This window comes from Palaemon carinicauda, chromosome 19 (genome assembly GCF_036898095.1).
Source record: "Palaemon carinicauda isolate YSFRI2023 chromosome 19, ASM3689809v2, whole genome shotgun sequence".
Taxonomy (NCBI): Eukaryota; Metazoa; Arthropoda; class Malacostraca; order Decapoda; family Palaemonidae; genus Palaemon; species Palaemon carinicauda.
Window position 1 is genome coordinate 32,382,794 of NC_090743.1, and position 18,091 is coordinate 32,400,884.

At 35.2% G+C, this 18,091-nt stretch overlaps 1 protein-coding gene across 1 annotated transcript; it reads left to right on the top strand.

Annotated features, from left to right (window-relative positions):
- The first annotated feature begins 1,517 nt into the window (after window positions 1–1,517).
- On the top strand, window positions 1,518–4,662 carry LOC137658941 (uncharacterized). The gene is made up of 4 exons (XM_068394054.1): window positions 1,518–1,621; window positions 3,112–3,219; window positions 4,012–4,125; window positions 4,508–4,662. Exons 2-4 carry the CDS (start codon window positions 3,123–3,125, stop codon window positions 4,660–4,662), a joined length of 366 nt encoding a protein of 121 aa, XP_068250155.1. The 5' UTR covers window positions 1,518–1,621; window positions 3,112–3,122.
- The last annotated feature ends 13,429 nt before the right edge of the window (window positions 4,663–18,091 follow it).

Sequence of the window (18,091 nt, forward strand, 5' to 3'; positions counted from 1 at the left end):
TTTCCGACCAATTTGCTATTAAGAAACCTATCCGAGCTAGAACGACACTCCCGCAATTGTTGTGTAGTTTTGCCTCACTAAAAAGGGGCTTGGGCATTGATCATATACAAATATGGTCAGTCTCTAGGGTATTGTACTGCTAGGGCATGGTCACTGTCCATTGTTTCTGTTATTCATGAGCGACTTTAAACTGAAAATAATGAAAGTAATATTCACTGAGCCGTGTACACAGATACTGTGTTATACACACACATCTGTATCAAATACGCAAAATTTACCCTATGGTCAGCTCGTTCCTGAGGGACGTTCCCGAAATTTCACCACCTCGCGCAATAGCCACCCACCTCCACTTGATTCTCGTCTTCTTCCGCTGGCTTCCTCTGTTCTGCTTGATGGGTTTACGCTAAGAAGAAGAAGAAGAAGAAGGAAATGTCTTTAGGAAGCTTTAGGAAGTAGGAGCCAAAATGTGTGAGCTATGACGACATTTAATGCATGTAATTTGCAGTCTAAAGCGGGGTTTACACGATGGAACGGTTCGTCGAACTCGGTTGACGAACCTGCTTGTCGAACGGTTCGAAGAGGTGGAATTAGCCACAAATGCATAAGGTTTGTGGACAATGAAGCCCCGCCTACACAAGTCAGGTGAGAACAGACTTTCTTCAAACCGTTCGACGAACGTGTTCAGCAACCAAATTACACGTTCGAATATCACTTCAAACACTTGTCTGTCGAACTGCGTTCGACGAGCCGTTCGACCGCATAAACCCGCCTTAAGATTCAGCAATTTTATGAAGAATGAACTAGAAGGATAATTGCTTAGTTCGTTTTAGCTTCTTTAAAAGGATTTAATCATTTTATTTATTTCATATTTCTTGCATTTTTTAATATTCTTATCGGACATATTAATTCATAATGACACGTGACCCTTGCCAATTGATATCGGTCGTACTTGAGAACTTGTTGCTACTGGTTACTGTTAGCGGTGGCCTATTTGGAAACGTCATTGCCTGGCAATCCGCCGGACTGGGGTTCGAGCTCCGCTCAAGTCCGATAGTTTTTTGCAGTGCCTGCAACCTCACCATCCTTGTGAGCTAAGGATAGGGGTTTTGGAGGAGCCTATAGATCTACCTGTCGAGTCATCAGTAGCCACTGCCTAGTCCTCCCTAGGCCTAGCTTGGGTGGAGAGGTGGATATAGGCATTGTTACGAAAATAGTCAAATAAAAACGTCTCTTATCAACTTTCTAGGTATTCACTAGACCGTGCACTGGTCTCTGGACGGGAAATCCCCGAAAAGAGTGCATGTGACTACATTTGTTTACAATTACGACTTGCTTCAGCAACCTACAAAATTACCCAACCCGTTCCCCGTAACGGCCGAGGGGGACAGCATACATCTTGGACGTTCGTTCATATCACCAGGATGTCTTTATGAGTATATAAAACACTCGAAATGACAGACATTTTGTCAGACAACCAGAAGTTCTTCACAGAAGCTGATCTTGACTCCGAGCTGACCGGCCACTTCCCTGGCCAGGAGGAGCGCACTGTAGCTCTGTTGTTTTGTTTTGCCTTAGCAAATTGCATCAGTTAGCCAAATCCATCTTCTAACAATAGTTTGGGGTAAGTTTTATCTTAATTTTCCATTAATATTGTACTCAGTGATTGAATTATAAAATACAGAGCTGTCATAATTGTAATGTTTAGTGTTAATATTTTTTTTTCTTTTTAGGAAATTGGTTTAATATGTTATTTAATCAACGTCAAAGGAGTTTTGATTTGTTAAGACTTGCGCTGTCATTCGAAAGACAGATATCAGTGGCATAGTGTATGCATAACAGCTCTTAGACAATTCATTTACATTCATTTCTCATTATAATACAGTATACTGTATACATATCAATATATGTGTGAGCTCGGGAGTGTTTTTATACCTGTGGTTTGTTGAAGAATAACAAACAATTTGTCTAGATGTTTAGGAGTAAATATAATAAGTGTGTGCATATATATATATATATATATATATATATATATATATATATATATATATATATATATATATATATATATAACGGTCATGCTCATGTTTCCCATCTCTCGGGTATGAGGGAGAGAGAGTAGTCATACCCTGGGGGAATGGGTTGCATGTGTGTGGTGTGCATATCTATCTAAATATTTAGCTGTTAATTTTGACAGGTCGCATGCACTATTTGTGTGTGTATATACATATATATGCATATATATATATATATATATATATATATATATATATATATATATATATATATATATATATATATGTGTGTGTGTGTGTGTGTGTGTGTGTGTGTGTGTGTGTGTGTGTTTGTTGAAAATCAGCACAAATACAATTATTTATTTTTACAGTTCTTTTTTTTTTCTTACAATTTATTGACAGTTCTGTTATGCAAAAAATAATGTTTAATTAAACGAAGAAACCTATATTTTTTCATGTTCAATTTTAGCTTTGTATCTGGCCATTAATAAAAAAATCATGAAAAGTTTATTCAATGAAAATCATGAAAATTCAATTTTTTAAAATTCATGGAAAGTTTATTCAATGAAAATCATGAAAATTTAGTTAATAAAAATCATGAAAAGTTTATTCAATAAAAATCATGAAAAGTTTATTCCATGAAAATTTAATTAATCAAAATTCATGGAAAGTTCATTCATTAAAATTCATGAAAAGTTTATTCATTAAAATTCATTAAAAATTTAATCATTAAAATTCATGAAATGTTTTCTCTTTGGGAGATTCCCTGTCTTTGTTTATATGAAAACCAAGAATAGTAATAGATCTTTAGAATGTCAGAACTTAGTACCATTGTTTAATAACACTCTCTCTTTAATTATGAGGTCAGAAGATTCTAAATATTTCCATATATTAAAGGGCACCATAATTAAAACAAACGTTTATTCATTACCCTGTTAAAAAAAAATACGAATAATTTCAAATCTAATCTCATTTTAAAATTATTGTACAATTCTTTATTTCTGTTTTAAGAAGAAAATTATATAGAAAAAGAAAATAGTTTGTTACACTGTAGAACTATCTTTTTTATTTATATATAGTTTTCGTTCCTTCTCTGCAGGGAATCCATACATGACGATGAAAATTATGTCATTGGCCGTCATATTAGTAGTTCTTCTCCTGCCTTTGGTTAGGCCTAGTGCTGACGGTCAAGAAGAAGAACCTTGTCGTAAGTACTTATTATTATTATTATTATTATTTTCCAAGCTACAACCTTAGTTGGAAAAGCAGGATACTATAAGACTAAGGGCTCCAACAGGGAAAATAGCCCATCGAGGAAAGGAAGTAAGAAAACTGATAGAATAGTGTGCCTGGGTGTACCCTCAAGCAAAAGAACTTTAACTCAAGACAGTGGAAGACCATGGTACAGAGGCTATGGCACTACCTAAGATTAGAAAACAGTGGTTTGATTTTTGGGGTGTTCTCCTAGAAGAGCTGCTTATCATAGATAAAGAGTCTCTTCTACCCTAACCAAGAGGAAAGAAGCCACTGAACAATTACAGTGCAGTAGTTAACCCCTTGAGTGTACAAGAATTTTTTTTATCATCTTTGTGTTGTCAGGTATATGAGGAAAGAAGCCACTGAACAATTACAGTGCAGTAGTTAACCCCTTGAGTGAAAAAGAATTTTTTCTTATTATCTTTGTGTTGTCAGGTATATGAGGAAATATTAATGTGTAAAGACCAGGTCAGACTATTTGGTGTATGTATGGGCAAAGTAAAAAATGAGCCGCAAATAGAAAGGGATTCAGTGTAGCTGGTCTTTAAATCAGCACGAATATTGCTATCAAAGTAGCCCGCATGCTTCTGCAGTCACTTGTAACCTCTAAACTTTTAAATTTATTCTAGACAATTCATCTCATCCTTTCTCTTATTACAGAAAGATGTCTCTTACTTTACGATGCAAATTAAGCAGGAAAACTACTCTGAATATAAGATTTCAAATATATATCTATTTACAGATGACGGACGTCTGTGCGAATGCAAATCTGTATTTAATGAATTCGTGTACAGAGCAGCCAAGCGAATAACGCAATGTATTAGCGAATTCGGAATCACTCACGACTTTTCTGAAGGTATGTTGTTCAAGTCATCATTGGTAGTGTTTGCTAATGGTGCATACTTGAAAGATTGATAATACATTTTTATTTTTTATGTAGTTAATATAATGATATTCATATTGGTAGTAGGCTAGTAGTTAAGTTTGGATCTAGGGTAGCCTTCACTCTAGTTAGAGTTAGAAAAAATGTAATATTATTAATAAATAACACTAAGAAGAAGAAGAAGAAGAAGAAGAATGTCATGATATTAATGTTGGTTGAGGCTAATAGTTGAGAGCAGGCCTAGGACAACCTTCATTCTTAGTTAGAGTTAGAAAGAATGTGTAATTGATAATAAAACTAATGATACAATTAAAAAGGAGATGTGAATTAAATGTACTATTATTGTTATCAACAGGAGCCACCTCACCAATCGACGACGAAGTATGCCTCCTCTACCGCGTTCATAATATCAACAACGAAGAGTTGTTGAAGTGCGTTGGCAGGAAAGCTGGTCACGTAATAACAGTAAGTTATTTCGAACGTTCTGGTGTTCTTCAGCGTAGTTGTTAGTGTGATCTTGAGGCATACACTATAAAAAGCACGAACATGGCTTTTAGAAATATTTACATAGAAATACCCTTTTCATAGACTGAATATTGTATGATCTTATCTGTACGTTCCATATGATATTACTTTTATAGTCATGGCTTACCTTAACCTGTACAAGAGAAGGTGTAAAGGTTACGTATGATTTTTTTACCAAAGTGAACTTCTCCCATAAAAACAAAAATGAAATATTCTGATATGAGTCTTTACATGATGTTTTATCATCTTGATTTGTATGAATCGTGTCTTGAATATTTAACAGCCATCCCATAATCCCTATGAAATAAAGAGCACGTCTCTCTCTCTCTCTCTCTCTCTCTCTCTCTCTCTCTCTCTCTCTTTATATATATATATATATATATATATATATATATATATATATATATATATATATATATATATATATATATATATATATATATATATATTGTCACGCACGAGGATAGGGAGTTGTCATACCCTGGTGAGAAGGGTTACCCTAAGGACTCGGCCAGACCAAGCGCGATGAGCGGCGAGGTTAACGGCATGACTCGGGCGGCAAGCAGCGGCTTGAGGCTTCCCGCGTCTCCTATCTGGCCATCTACATAAGATACCTAAGGTTTCAATTTACCGCGGGAACCTCTTGCCGCTAACCTCGCCGCTAGCCGCGCTTGGTCTGGCCGGGCCCTATGAGATACACTCGAAAATTACACTCTCCCACAAATTTCCGAACCAGCCAATTGTAGTTAAGAAAGGGGGAGGGCATTGTGTGTGCATGGGTGGTGTGTGGATATCTACAGTATCTAAATATTTAATTAGTAAATTATATTTGATGATACAATTTTTATGAATTTTGCCTTGAACATTTGAAAGCCATCTCATGATAGATTATATATGTTGAAATAATTCAACTTGCAGGTAAACGGAACTGAGCAATGGAATGTTGCTGGATTGAGGAATTTCCTCATCAGAACCATCGTTGCAGCTTTTCCCTTTAAAAACCAAGAGTGGATCAGAGATATATTAATAAAGTCTTTGGTATCCTGTCCAACCGAATCTAAAGACTTTAAGGTAAGTTGCCAGTTGTGGTATTTCATTTTGCATAGCTTTGCCATTTCAAAAACATACCCGTCTTGTTGATCTTTGAATTTTTTTTGGTAGTTCTTCTCTCGATTTTGGGTTAGAGCCTTTTCTACATTATTTTGTGGTAAAAAGAAAATCTTGAGAAGTTTTTCCAGTAATTACAGGGCTTATTGTATAGTGTGAAGGCGGGTTTACTCGGTTGAACGGTTCGTCGAACGCGGTTTGACAGACAAGTGGTTCGAAGAAAGTCTGTTCTCGCTTGGCTCTTGTGGGCGGGGCTTCATTGTCCACAAACCTTATGCATTTATGGTTGACTCCACCTCTTCAATCCGTTTAACAAGCAGGTTCGTCTACCGGGTTCGACGAACCGTTCGATCGTGTAAACCCCGCTTAAGTCATACAGCGTCTTCAATGCCGTTTATCAATTACTTCTTTATTCTTTTTTGTCAGTCACGGTTTTTTTTTTTAATAACCATGTAATTTAGAAATATATTCATAGTTCAATATTCGTTTTCTGTAATTGCAACCCATTTTGCTAACTGATTACAACGTGTTTCTTATTAAGGAGAGTCACGTGTTAAAAAACAATAATAGATTGCCATAAGGAAGATGACCTCTTGTAGCCAGGGATGTAACTGATGTTAAATGTGTGGTTCTTAACATACTTTGTAATTATAGGATACTATGGGTTTTTAGGCATTTTAATTATGTCAAAATGTTTCATATATTATTTAGGATCTGGGGCTGGTGTAGGGGCTCAGCCTAAGGCGGAAAATACATTGGAAGAGAGTGTGGATTTTGGCAGTGTGGGCAAAAACTATTATATTAAACTGTTGTTCTCTAGTCTTAGGTAGTGCCAAGTGCCATAGCTTCTGTACCATGCTCTTCCACTATCTTGGGTTAAGTTCTCTTGGTTTAGGGTATCCTTGTACACACTTTTCTATCTTATCTCCTTGTTATTTTTTTTTTTAAGTTTTTATAGGTTATATATGAAAGATCTATTTTAATGTTGTTACTGTTCTTAGAATATTTTATGTTAATTGTTCATTACTTCTCTCGTAGTTTATTTGTTTCATTATTTCCCTTCATCACTGGGCTATTTCTCCCTGTTAGAGCCCTTTGGGCTTATAGCATCCTGCTTTTCTAACTAGGATTGTAGCATAGCTAATAATAATAATAATAATTATAATAATAATAATAATAATAATAATAATAATAATAATAATAATAATAATAATAATAATAATAATAATAATAATATTTTACAGGCTTTTCCATATACGTATTGCCTAGTCGAAGCCCTGTCCAATGTGACCTCCATTCTCGAAAACAACAATACGAACGTCCATGGATTACCTCTAGTGGGAAAGGAGCAGGACTTAATTGCCTCTCTCGTCGGGAGAAGAAAGTGAGATCTCTATTTCAGGTCGTAGAGGATAATTTAGCATTTCCCCTTTAAGTGGGTAGTTGTTGTAAGTGTTCAGGGACTATTTTCTACGTGGCAAAGGTAGAAGAGATTTTTTTGGCTCTGAAGCTCCTGTAAGTGTCCAGAGACTATTTTCTACGTGATAAAAGTAGAAGAAATTCTTTGGTTCTGGAGCTGCTGTAAGTGTTCAGGAGCCATTTTCCTACATAGAAAAGGTAGAAGAGATTCTTTATCTAAGGACAAGCGGGTCTTCTATGAGAAAATCAATGAAATCAAACCAGTAGTCTCTTTGTGTTTTAAGGGCTTAAGCTTCTATACCACTTTCTTCGGTTAGAGTTCTTTTACTGCGGTCAAGCCCACTGTTCTGTCAGTTTGTTTTGCATCATGTATTTTTTTTTTTATCTAAACGGTGTATTGACAAGCTTAAAAGAAAGCTTGTGTGTGGGGATATACCAGCTAATAGATATTAAGAAGTAAAAATTGTGATCTGATTCAAGTGTTTGTAAGGTTACCAGACTCATTTCATGAAAACTTACAAAAATCACACACACACACACACACACACACACACACACACACACACACACACACACACACACACACACACACACACACCTTGGGTCTTTAATTGCAAAGATCGTATGAGAAGAACACTACTGTAGTTGATCTAGTGTTCCTGAGGGCACTTTTGGGTTATTGTGACTTAGCTTGAATTTGGTAAGGTTCGTCTGAAAATGTTTCACTAAAGAAGTGCATATCAATATTTGGCAATATAAAGATGGTGAAGTTAGAGGCAGATTAAGATTTATGAATGATATTGGTGCGTTAGTAAAAGACTATATATTTTCTTGGTTGAAAGATTGAAAGGCGTCTTGACGATCCTTTTAATTAAAGGCAGCGTTTTGAATATTTTGCTAATGAATAGAAAAGTTGCGAGTCCGTGAAATGGTTTAACTCTTCTTTTAATCAGAACATATTATAGGGGACCGCTAAGTCTACCTGTTGAATCTAAAACCATAGCCTTGTCCCACTCAATTTCTCAAAGTCCTTCCTGGTCCTATTTTGTATGGGTATGGTGGGAGCTACTGATTGTAGACTGTGTATTCATTCGTTTTGATCTATCCCTTACTTCTATCATTCATACTTGGGCTATAATCTCCAAACAATACTGTCAAGGTCCATAGACATTGAATACTGCAGTCAACCCTATGGTTAAGACTGGCCATGAGATCTACATTTGAATTCGCAAGTATCTTCAGTTTAAGTCATTAATTTTATTAGACAAAGTGTGATGTGACATTCACTCTTGTACAAAATATCCACCACAAATGTAACAGCCAACTAGTTGTGGTAACTAATTTGAAATGTCCCCGCCTGTCAACCTGCTAGATGAGAGTTCGAGACCCACCCAAGCTTTGATAGTTTGTAGTAGTGCCTAAACATCCTTGTTAGCTAGGGATGGGTGGTTTGGCGGAGGCTGTAGATCTACCTGCTGAGTCATCAGCAGCCATTGCCCGGACCTTCCTGGTCCTACTTGATGGAGAGGATGCTTAGGCGCTGATTATATGTATATATTGTCAGTCCCTAGGTCTAGGACATTGTCCTGCCCCTTGCCTTTGCCATCTGTGACTTATTTTAAAACAGGAAATAACAGCAGATATTGGTTCAATGAATGCATAAGTGATGCTGGTTTAGACATTACACAAAAAGGGGAATCCAAATAGAATGGCCACTTGGTAGAAAAAAAAGAAAATAAACTGGACCCAAGTTATTTTCTCTGTGAAAACTTTTCTAATATGTAATAGTCATGATTATGTACACAATTAAACGTGTGGTTGGTCGAGAAAGAAATATTCTTAATGTGTTTTCCTTTATCGTCAAAACATTGCTTCAAGTCAGTGGCAAAAGAAAAAAAAATCAAATTTTTCTAACATAATCGTATACAAATGTTTGAGTTTATCAATTTATTATATTTCATAGAATATTGTCTGAATATGTTGATGATGCCCCTTTAGAATGAAATTGATAGTTATGTAACCTATCGAGAACATGCACTGGGGTAATGTTTTCTTTGAGTTGAGTAAATTGAGTTGTTTGTTTAGTGTACGTTTTCTGCCTGATTGTGAATAGAGTCATAGTGTCTTGGTCTGTTAATTATGTGTCGTTATGTACGGTTTTAGTGCAATGTTATTTAACGTCGTTTAATTTATCGTTGATTTCTAGGTTTTACGGCCACTCATGTCATGCAGGTTAGTTTGGAAATTATTTTTTTTATTAAATATGTTTAATCAAGTAAGCTAGGCCTATAGCTTGAGATGAGTGGAATCGTATTGAGTATCGGAAACATTATGCAGTAGTGTATTTCATGTGAGACGTGGACAATAAGGTTAAATAAAATTTACAAAAGCTAAAGTATATAAAGTTCCTATATTACGAACTAGCGTAACCCTACCCGTCATTTAAATCTTAACTAGCCTAGTCTATAAGACGGGAATTTTGAGATACCTTTACCCGTGCACCGGGTTTGTAAATGAAGCATAATGCCATAGGCCTGTCTAGGTATGTAGTGAGATTACACGGTTTTCTTAAGGGGGTTTCAAATTCCATTCTTTCTGTTTGTAATACATTAATTGAACTGTTACAGGTTTGGGTGTTTTTTAATTGTTTTAGGCCATAGCAAATAGGCTGCAGTATATCCTATAGATAAGCTGGTATTTAAGCTAATTATTTAGGCTATTAGTTGTTAAGCAAGTTTTTATAGCTGTAGTAACGGTGCAACAGTAGTAACAATTAAAAGGTAGTGGTAAAGAGAAACAGTAGGAGCAACCATTTGCCTATTTGACAGATATGATTCAGCACCCTATGTTAGGTTAGCTTAAGCCACGTAAAGCGAGTTATAATTTTGTTTGGTTTGCCACAAGGTCTTTTAGCACCAAATGTTGAGGAATAACCTGCTCATTTGTTGAAGATTGTGCAGAGCTTTTTGGGGTGCATTGTTGCAAGAGTTCTGCTTGGCCGCAAGTGCCAAGCAATCTTCAACAACAATTACAACGTAGAGGTTGCTTCTAGACTGGGGCTATTTTGACTAAAAGTCATATCAGCTAGTGTTTTTACACCATTATTGTTCTAAATGGCTTTTATCTAACTTTTTAGTGATAAGTTCAACATTTTATAAGCTACTGTAGGTTACAAACTTATGCTTAATACAATATTCTGTTAATTTTTATTGGAAAACTCCAGCAGTTACCTGTATAGTGCATAAATGAAAACTGTTACCCATCCATGTCAAAGGATGTTGATATCATTCCAGTGAAGCTTAGTTTTAGAATTACCTGCCAAGTCCTCTTGGAAAATTGGTATACTGCTCAACTATAAAATAATCTGCTTCTGTCATTTCTCGTAACTGAAGTCCGTTGCGCTGGTCATGGTCATCTGTGTGAGTCTTACTAGGTTTAGGGTTGTGGTGGTCCTATTTGGTAATGTCCCTGACTGGTGATCGCCAGACTTGTGTTTGAGGCCCGCTCAAACTCGTTAGTTCCATTGGTTGCTGGAACCTCACCATCCTTGGGAGCTAAGGTTGGTCCTAGCTTGGATGGAGAGAGGACGTGGATACTGATCATATGTGTATATGGTCAGTCTCTAGGGCATATTTGTACCTTGGAATAGTATTTGTTATGATTTATTTCCCTTATATCATTAAAAAATGTACCGATTAGCAATCTATTAAGATAATAATGAACTACGCACATTTCTATGTGATAGGATACTTTGCATCATGACGGGGGTTGATGAAAAGTGGGTTATTGGTGTATCCTTTCTTGTTGCGAATTAATACAATTCCTCGCCCGTTGGTATGTAAGAAGATAGATGACCACATTTTCTCTACTGTACTGGTACTGTAAATTCTGTAATGTACAGTACTGAGAATAATTAAATTTGTACTTTCAATTTTCCCATCGTTAGATTTGATAAATTAGGCTTGCAGAGCTCGCATGGTATGATATGAAATTGATTTCAAGTTGAGTTTATGTTTTTTGTAATGTAAATTGTTTTTTGATAGCAATTGCCATAGTTGTGGTGGTGTGAAATAGCATAATTTGCTATAGTTTGGAAATTTTTTTTAATGCATCTACTGTATAATGATATACTGTACAGTACAGTATTCTATTTTCACCTTTTGTATAGTAATACTGTAGAGAAATTATTACTTTTGGTGTTATTATTTTACATGGTATTTTTCAAGATACAATACTTTACATCCCCTTTTTTTATAATCATATATGAAATACATGTTAAATGATAGGTAAAGTAGGCATGTATATGTTTACATATTGATTTATTTTAATACAGTACCTGTACTTATTTTAGTGTTACAACTGAATGGCCAATGTTCTGATTATAATTGGAATATAGTATAAACATTAAGCATTATGTAAAGCACTTGACCTTATTTTTTTATTATGCTATTTTATAATCTTTTATTTATTTACATTATTATAAAATAATCTATATTGGTATTTTATTCTCTACCTTGGTATACTGTAGAGTAAAAAAAAACTTTATTTGTGATATAATAGACAAGCTGTCTCTTCGGTTTCTACTCCTTATGCCTGGCAGATGATCTTACTGGAATTAGTATGGACCAGAGGGGGTCACTTGCCATAGTTAGATAGGCACTGCTCATCACAAGGAACTGGCTATCTTTTGATGAACCCAGCCAATGAATCCTCTGAGGCCTTTTGCATCAATAGGCGTAGGAGGAGAGGATGATGCTGATGATGAATAGGCTAAAATTTGATCCTTTGTATATCCTATGACAGTACAGTTGTAGTTAGTCTTTAAAGTAAACCTACGTCTATTGTAAGTTGTGAACACATTCGATGAAATTTCTGACCCGTGCTAATTCTTGGAAGAACTAAGCTTACTCCGAGGATTTCGTGATTGTTTTTGTGTCCTTTTTTCAAGTAAATTAATCCATTTTTAGAATAATTGCACTGTACTAGTTTCCTGGCTAGTACAGTAGTAACCTGTTCGTGTAGCAATTTCATGGCAGCAGATTGATCCCCGCCCGGGACCCTGAGTTTAAACTATTTACTGGGCAGGCAACGACTGAGGTTAGGTACCACAGTGGGGGTTTGGCTTGCCAGGCTGACGTTCTGGTGAGCATCTTTTCTTATGAAACTTGAAATGAAACCAAACACCTCTAGTATACACCACAATAATTACCCTGCAAGAACATGACTGACTCCATCATTATAGGAGATCATGATCTGATTGTGTCTTTAACTCTTATCATACAGTAACTATTTTTCATTCTGTTGAACAGGTAAAGTTAATTTTTATTCATAGTTGTTGTACTGCGTTAGTACCACTATTCTGAATTACCTTTTCGTGCATTATCAGTAACTCTTCTGGTAAGGTAGTCTGAGACTAAATACAGTATGTACATTAGAAGTTTGTATGATAAGTTAACAGGGCTGAACAAACGAGTAGTAGGTTGGCCAGGGCACCAGCCACCCGTTGAGATACTATGGCTAGAGAGTTATTGGGTCCCTTGACTGACCAGACAATACTACATTGGATCCTTCTCTCTGGTTATGGTTCACTTTCCCTTTGTCTAATCTCTCTGGTTATGGTTCACTTTCCCTTTGCCTACATGCACCGAATAGTCTGGCCTATTCTTTACATATTCTCCTCTGTCCTCATACACCTGACAACACTGAGATTACCAATCAGTTCTTCACCCAAGGTGTTAACGACTGCACTGTAATTGTTCGGTGGCTACTTTTCTCTTGGTAAGGGTAGAAGAGAGACTTTAGCTATGGTAAGCAGCTCTTCTAGGAGGAGGATACTCCAAAATCAAATCATTGTTCTCTAGTCTTGGGTAGTGGCATAGCCTCTGTACCATGGTCTTCCACTGTCTTGGGTTAGGGTTAGTTGTCTTGCTTGAGAGTACACTTGGGCACACTATTCTATCTAATTTCTCTTCCTCTTGTTTTATTAAAATTTTTATAGTTTATATAGGAAATATTTATTTTAATGTTACTGCTCGTAAAATATTTTGGTTTTTCCTCGTTTCCTTTCCTCACTGAGCTATTTTTCCCCTGTTGGGCCCCCTTGGGTTATAGCATCCTGCTTTTCCAATTAGGGTAGTAGCTTAGCAAGTAATAATAATAATAGTTTTGGATAGTGCCATAGCCTCTGTACCATGGTCTTCCACTATCTTTTGTTAGAGTTCTCTTGCTTGAGGGTACACTCAGGCACACTATTCTATCTTCTTTCTCGTCATGTTTTTTTTTTTTGAAGTTTTATAGTTTTTTATATGAAAGATCTATTTTAATGTTGTTACTGTTCTTAGAATATTGTATTTTAATTCTTTACTACTTCACTTTGCTTATTTCCTCTCCTCATCTCATTGAACTATTTTCCCTGTTGGAGCCCTTGGGCTTATCACACCTTTCTTTTCCACCTACGGTAGTAGCTTAGCTAGTAACAACAACAACAACAACAATAATAATAATAATAATATTATCTTCAAAGAGTGAGTTTTTGAAATTATAAAAATATTGATGAGGAGGCAGGGGCTTAGGGCATCTCATGTTGCTGCAAACATTAAAGGTAATATTTTTGGGTGCATCTTAAAAATCAGTTTTAGACTCATAATATTTTTTCTCCAAAGATACTTCAATTAAATTGTAATCTAATACAGTGATGATATCTTTAAGGATCTTTTATCTTAGTTTCAGATTATAGCCTTCTTTCATGAATTGATTAGAATTGAAGATCTTTGTCATTCATGATGGCTTGATTCCCTATTTCCATCAGATATTCTTGTCTTTGTTCAAGATAGTCATTTTGAGTTTTATGACAATTATTGGGTTCTTTCTTTATTTTTTTTTATTTATTCACTAATAGAGAATGAACTAGATTAGTTAGCTTCTTTAAATAGTCAAGTGATCATATACTTTTAGTTCCTTATTAAAGTCTCATGGGCTAATCACAAGGGTTTGCTTATTTCTAAATTCATCATGATAGATTCATGGTTTATTTATTTAATCTAAGGTGATAAAAAACTACCATGGGTGTGGAAGCATATGGAAATGATGTTAAAGGGCTTTATTTCAAATGAATGATTATGGTACCGTATTATGGGTTACTCTAGGTTCTCACAAGTATTTTCAAAGTAAGGATATGTTCCAGATCTATCTGGTTCCACACGGTATGGGTGATGATTACTTTGGTAAGGGTAGAAGAGACTCTTTAGCTATGGTAAGCAGCTCTTCTAGGAGGGCACTCCAAAATCCAACCTATATTCTCTAGTCTTGGGTAGTGCCATAGCCTCTGTACCATGGTCTTGCACGGTCTTGGGTTACAGTTCTCTTGCTTGAGGTTACACTGGGGCACACTTTCTGCCTTATTTCTCTTCCTCTTGTTATTTTAAGTTTTTATAGTTAAATATGAAAGATCTATTTTAATCTTATTACTGTTCTTAAAACATTTTATATTGTTCATTATTCTGTTGTAGTTTATTTATTTCCCTATTTCATTTACTCACTGGGCTATTTTTCCCTGTTGGATCCCTTTGGGTTTAGAGCGACTTGGTTTTCCAAATAGTGTTGTAGCTTAGCTAGTAATAATGATAATAATAATACACTGAAGATCAAAGCTTCTGGTTGGGTCAAGAACTTGAGAATTTTATGTGTTATTTAGTTGAAGTTACTAAAATTTCTGTCCTTAGATCTGGACATCCTAAGAGTTTACTATGATGAAATTTATTAAAGCTCGGTTCCCATGTTTGCTGTCACAATTCATCTTGCTGATCTCTAAAACTCTTGGTAAATTGCATTTGGTGTGATCTTCCTAATGGGGTAGTTGAATCGATAGAACTTCGAAAGTTTAAACTTGCAGCAAATGTTTGTATGTTGAACTTTCTGACATAAGTCTCTTTTTATAGTTTATGTATGAAAAAATCTGTTTTAATGTTGTTACTGCTCTTAAAATATTCTATTTTAATTGTTCTTTACTTCTCATATAGGTTATTTATTTCATTATTTCCTTTCCTCACTGGGCTATTTTTCCCTGTTATTATTATTATTATTATTATTACTATTATTATTACTTGTTAAGCTACAACCCTAGTTGGAAAAGCAAGATGCTATAAACCTAAGGGCTCCAACAGGGAAAATAGCCCAGTGAGAAAAGGAAAAAAGGAAATTTAAATATTTTAATAAAAGTAACAATATTAGAATAAATATCTCCTATATAAACTATAAAAACTTTAACAAAACAAGAGGAAGAGAAATACGATAGAATAGTGTGCCAGAGTGTACCCTCAAGCAAGAGAACTCTAACCCAAGGAAGTGGAGCCCTTGGGATAATAGCCTGCTTTTCCAACTAGGGTTGTAGCTTAGCTAGTAATAATGATCATGATAATAGTCCTTAGTTTAATGGTCATTAGGAGAGCGAGATACGATAGTACCCATTCGATTCCGGTTGGGTGACCAAGTTGCTCGCACACCGTGGCCAGTAATGTTCGATGGAGCAATTATTTCATTCATTCATATGGGAAGATTGCAGCTTATTTTTTGCATAGATGTTTACATTATTATTTTGTTTTCAATTGAAAAGTTGTAATTTTGAGGAATAGAAAGAGGTAATGGGAGAGCATAGAGAGCCCCAAGATATTTACGAATCTAAACCAGCCCTTTACTTTTAACATATCAAATTTTCATCAGTTCATTGCTCCATGGTCTCTCTCTCTCTCTCTCTCTCTCTCTCTCTCTCTCTCTCTCTCTCTCTCTCTCTCTCTCTCTCTCTCTCTCTCTCTCTCTCTCAAGTTAAAATTATTTTTATCATGATTCTGATCTGGTATATTCTTCTCTTTCAGGTATTCCCCAAGGAGGAAAGGTAAGTGCCAAGTCCCAATTAACAGGTGCAACAACGCCAAGGCTCCCATTCTAATTAAGAGATGGCGTCGTGTTTTCAACGTTGAATTGATTGATTCATATGATTATTTTGCGTTGTAGAACAGGTTTTTGTTTGTAAAAGAATCTATTCTAACATTTTTATAATGTGTGGTTTACATAGGAGTTATCATTTTCTTTTACGATTATGGTAAGTTAATTCATGGTATTTTAATAATATTAAGTAGCTCTTGAACAAAATTTGTTTTTGTAGGCAGGTCTGAGTAACCATTCTATTAGGTATTAGGTTTTATGTGATTGCTTATCGAATATGTAGACATTTATGCGTAGGCTTAAAAGCATGTGTTATTTGGTGACAAAGCTAACATGATTCTATTATACATTTACGGTGTCGTCACTGAAATTTGATTTTCAAATTTAGATTAGGAAATGTATTGGAATATTTGGACTTCTGCTGTTTGACATACGAGATCTATAAGTTACAGTTCGCCGGACCTATCTTGTCAGAGGTGTAATTTTATGTTGTAAAAACAGCTCGTCATGTTAATTGTATGAATTATGAAAAAAAAAAGAATGGCTGATCACAACAAGAGTCAAATCTTCCCAGTTGTGAAAAAGAAACAAGAACAAGATTCAGGATGTAACTAACGTCGGATGTGAAACAAGGGATTGACAAGGGGATGGTTAGCGCTTTGTACCTAATATTGCACCATGATATAAAATGTGAAGCTCGGTTAGATGATTCATTCATTCATTTACCTGGTGTCATAATCTCAATCTGAAGAACTGTTGACGAGATGAAATAAATGACCAATAGCAATTTGTGGAATGATTGATGTCTAAGATAATGACACGATAGACATAAGTATTGCTTTCGGCCGCCGCCATTACAGACCAGAATCCAACCGAAATCTAAAGATCTTGAATCCACATATACAAGGTACGCATTTGCTGCGTTATAGACGCGATTAATGAATTACAAAACCGGTATTATTCATTCGACTGTGATAAGGTTTTTGCATTATTCAACGGAGGCGTGAAAGTAACTTTTATTAACGGAGGAGAGCGGCGTTATCTTCGTGGAAAGAAAATGGCAAAGGTCGTTTGGGTGGAGCTGATATTCTCGAATTGAAGACAACACAATACTAAAACTCCACCTTACAGGTAAGGTCTTGGTTGTTTCAATAAGATGTTTATTTACTATGAAATTTTCTGTTTACCTGCCATATCTATGAATCATATAAGCACAATTGAAGTAGAATTTTTAGTTTGATATTGGTGTTCGAAGTAATTATTGTTTATTAATGTTTTTGTTTGCGAGTTTATTAATTCTGTTTTCATCTATGTTTATAAGAATTTTTTTTTTGTCTTGAAACTCGCCATTTTCATGTATATAAAGCCAGTGTTCTTTAACAATTATTTCCGTTATTTTGTTCTGCACATTCAATTTCATTGTGTTTTTGACGTATATTGTTCTTTTTACATATTGCTTTGTCATTGTTTCATTGTTCAAAATTCTGTTAACAGAAATATGTCGGTATATTCATTGACACATTGATATACATTTTGTATATTGCCATCAAGTTACTTTACCTTTTGCTTAGCTGGACATTTATAAAAACACGTAGTGTGTCATAACATGATTTGAAAACACGCATGTTATAACATAATTGAAAAACACGCAGTATGTCATAACATGATTTTAAAAACACGCAGTGTGTTATAACATAATAAAAACACGCAGTATGTCATAACATGAATTAAAAACACCCAGTATGTCAAAACATTGTTTTAAAAACGCAGTATGCCATAACATGACTTTAATAGCTCGCAGTATGTCATAACATGATTTAAAAAACACACAGTACGTTATAAAATTATTTTAAAAATGTGCAGTATGCCATAACAAAATTATTTTAGAAGTATGATTTGGGGATTTTCGTAGGGGGGAAATTCCTGCTACCATTTGCATTTCATTTTT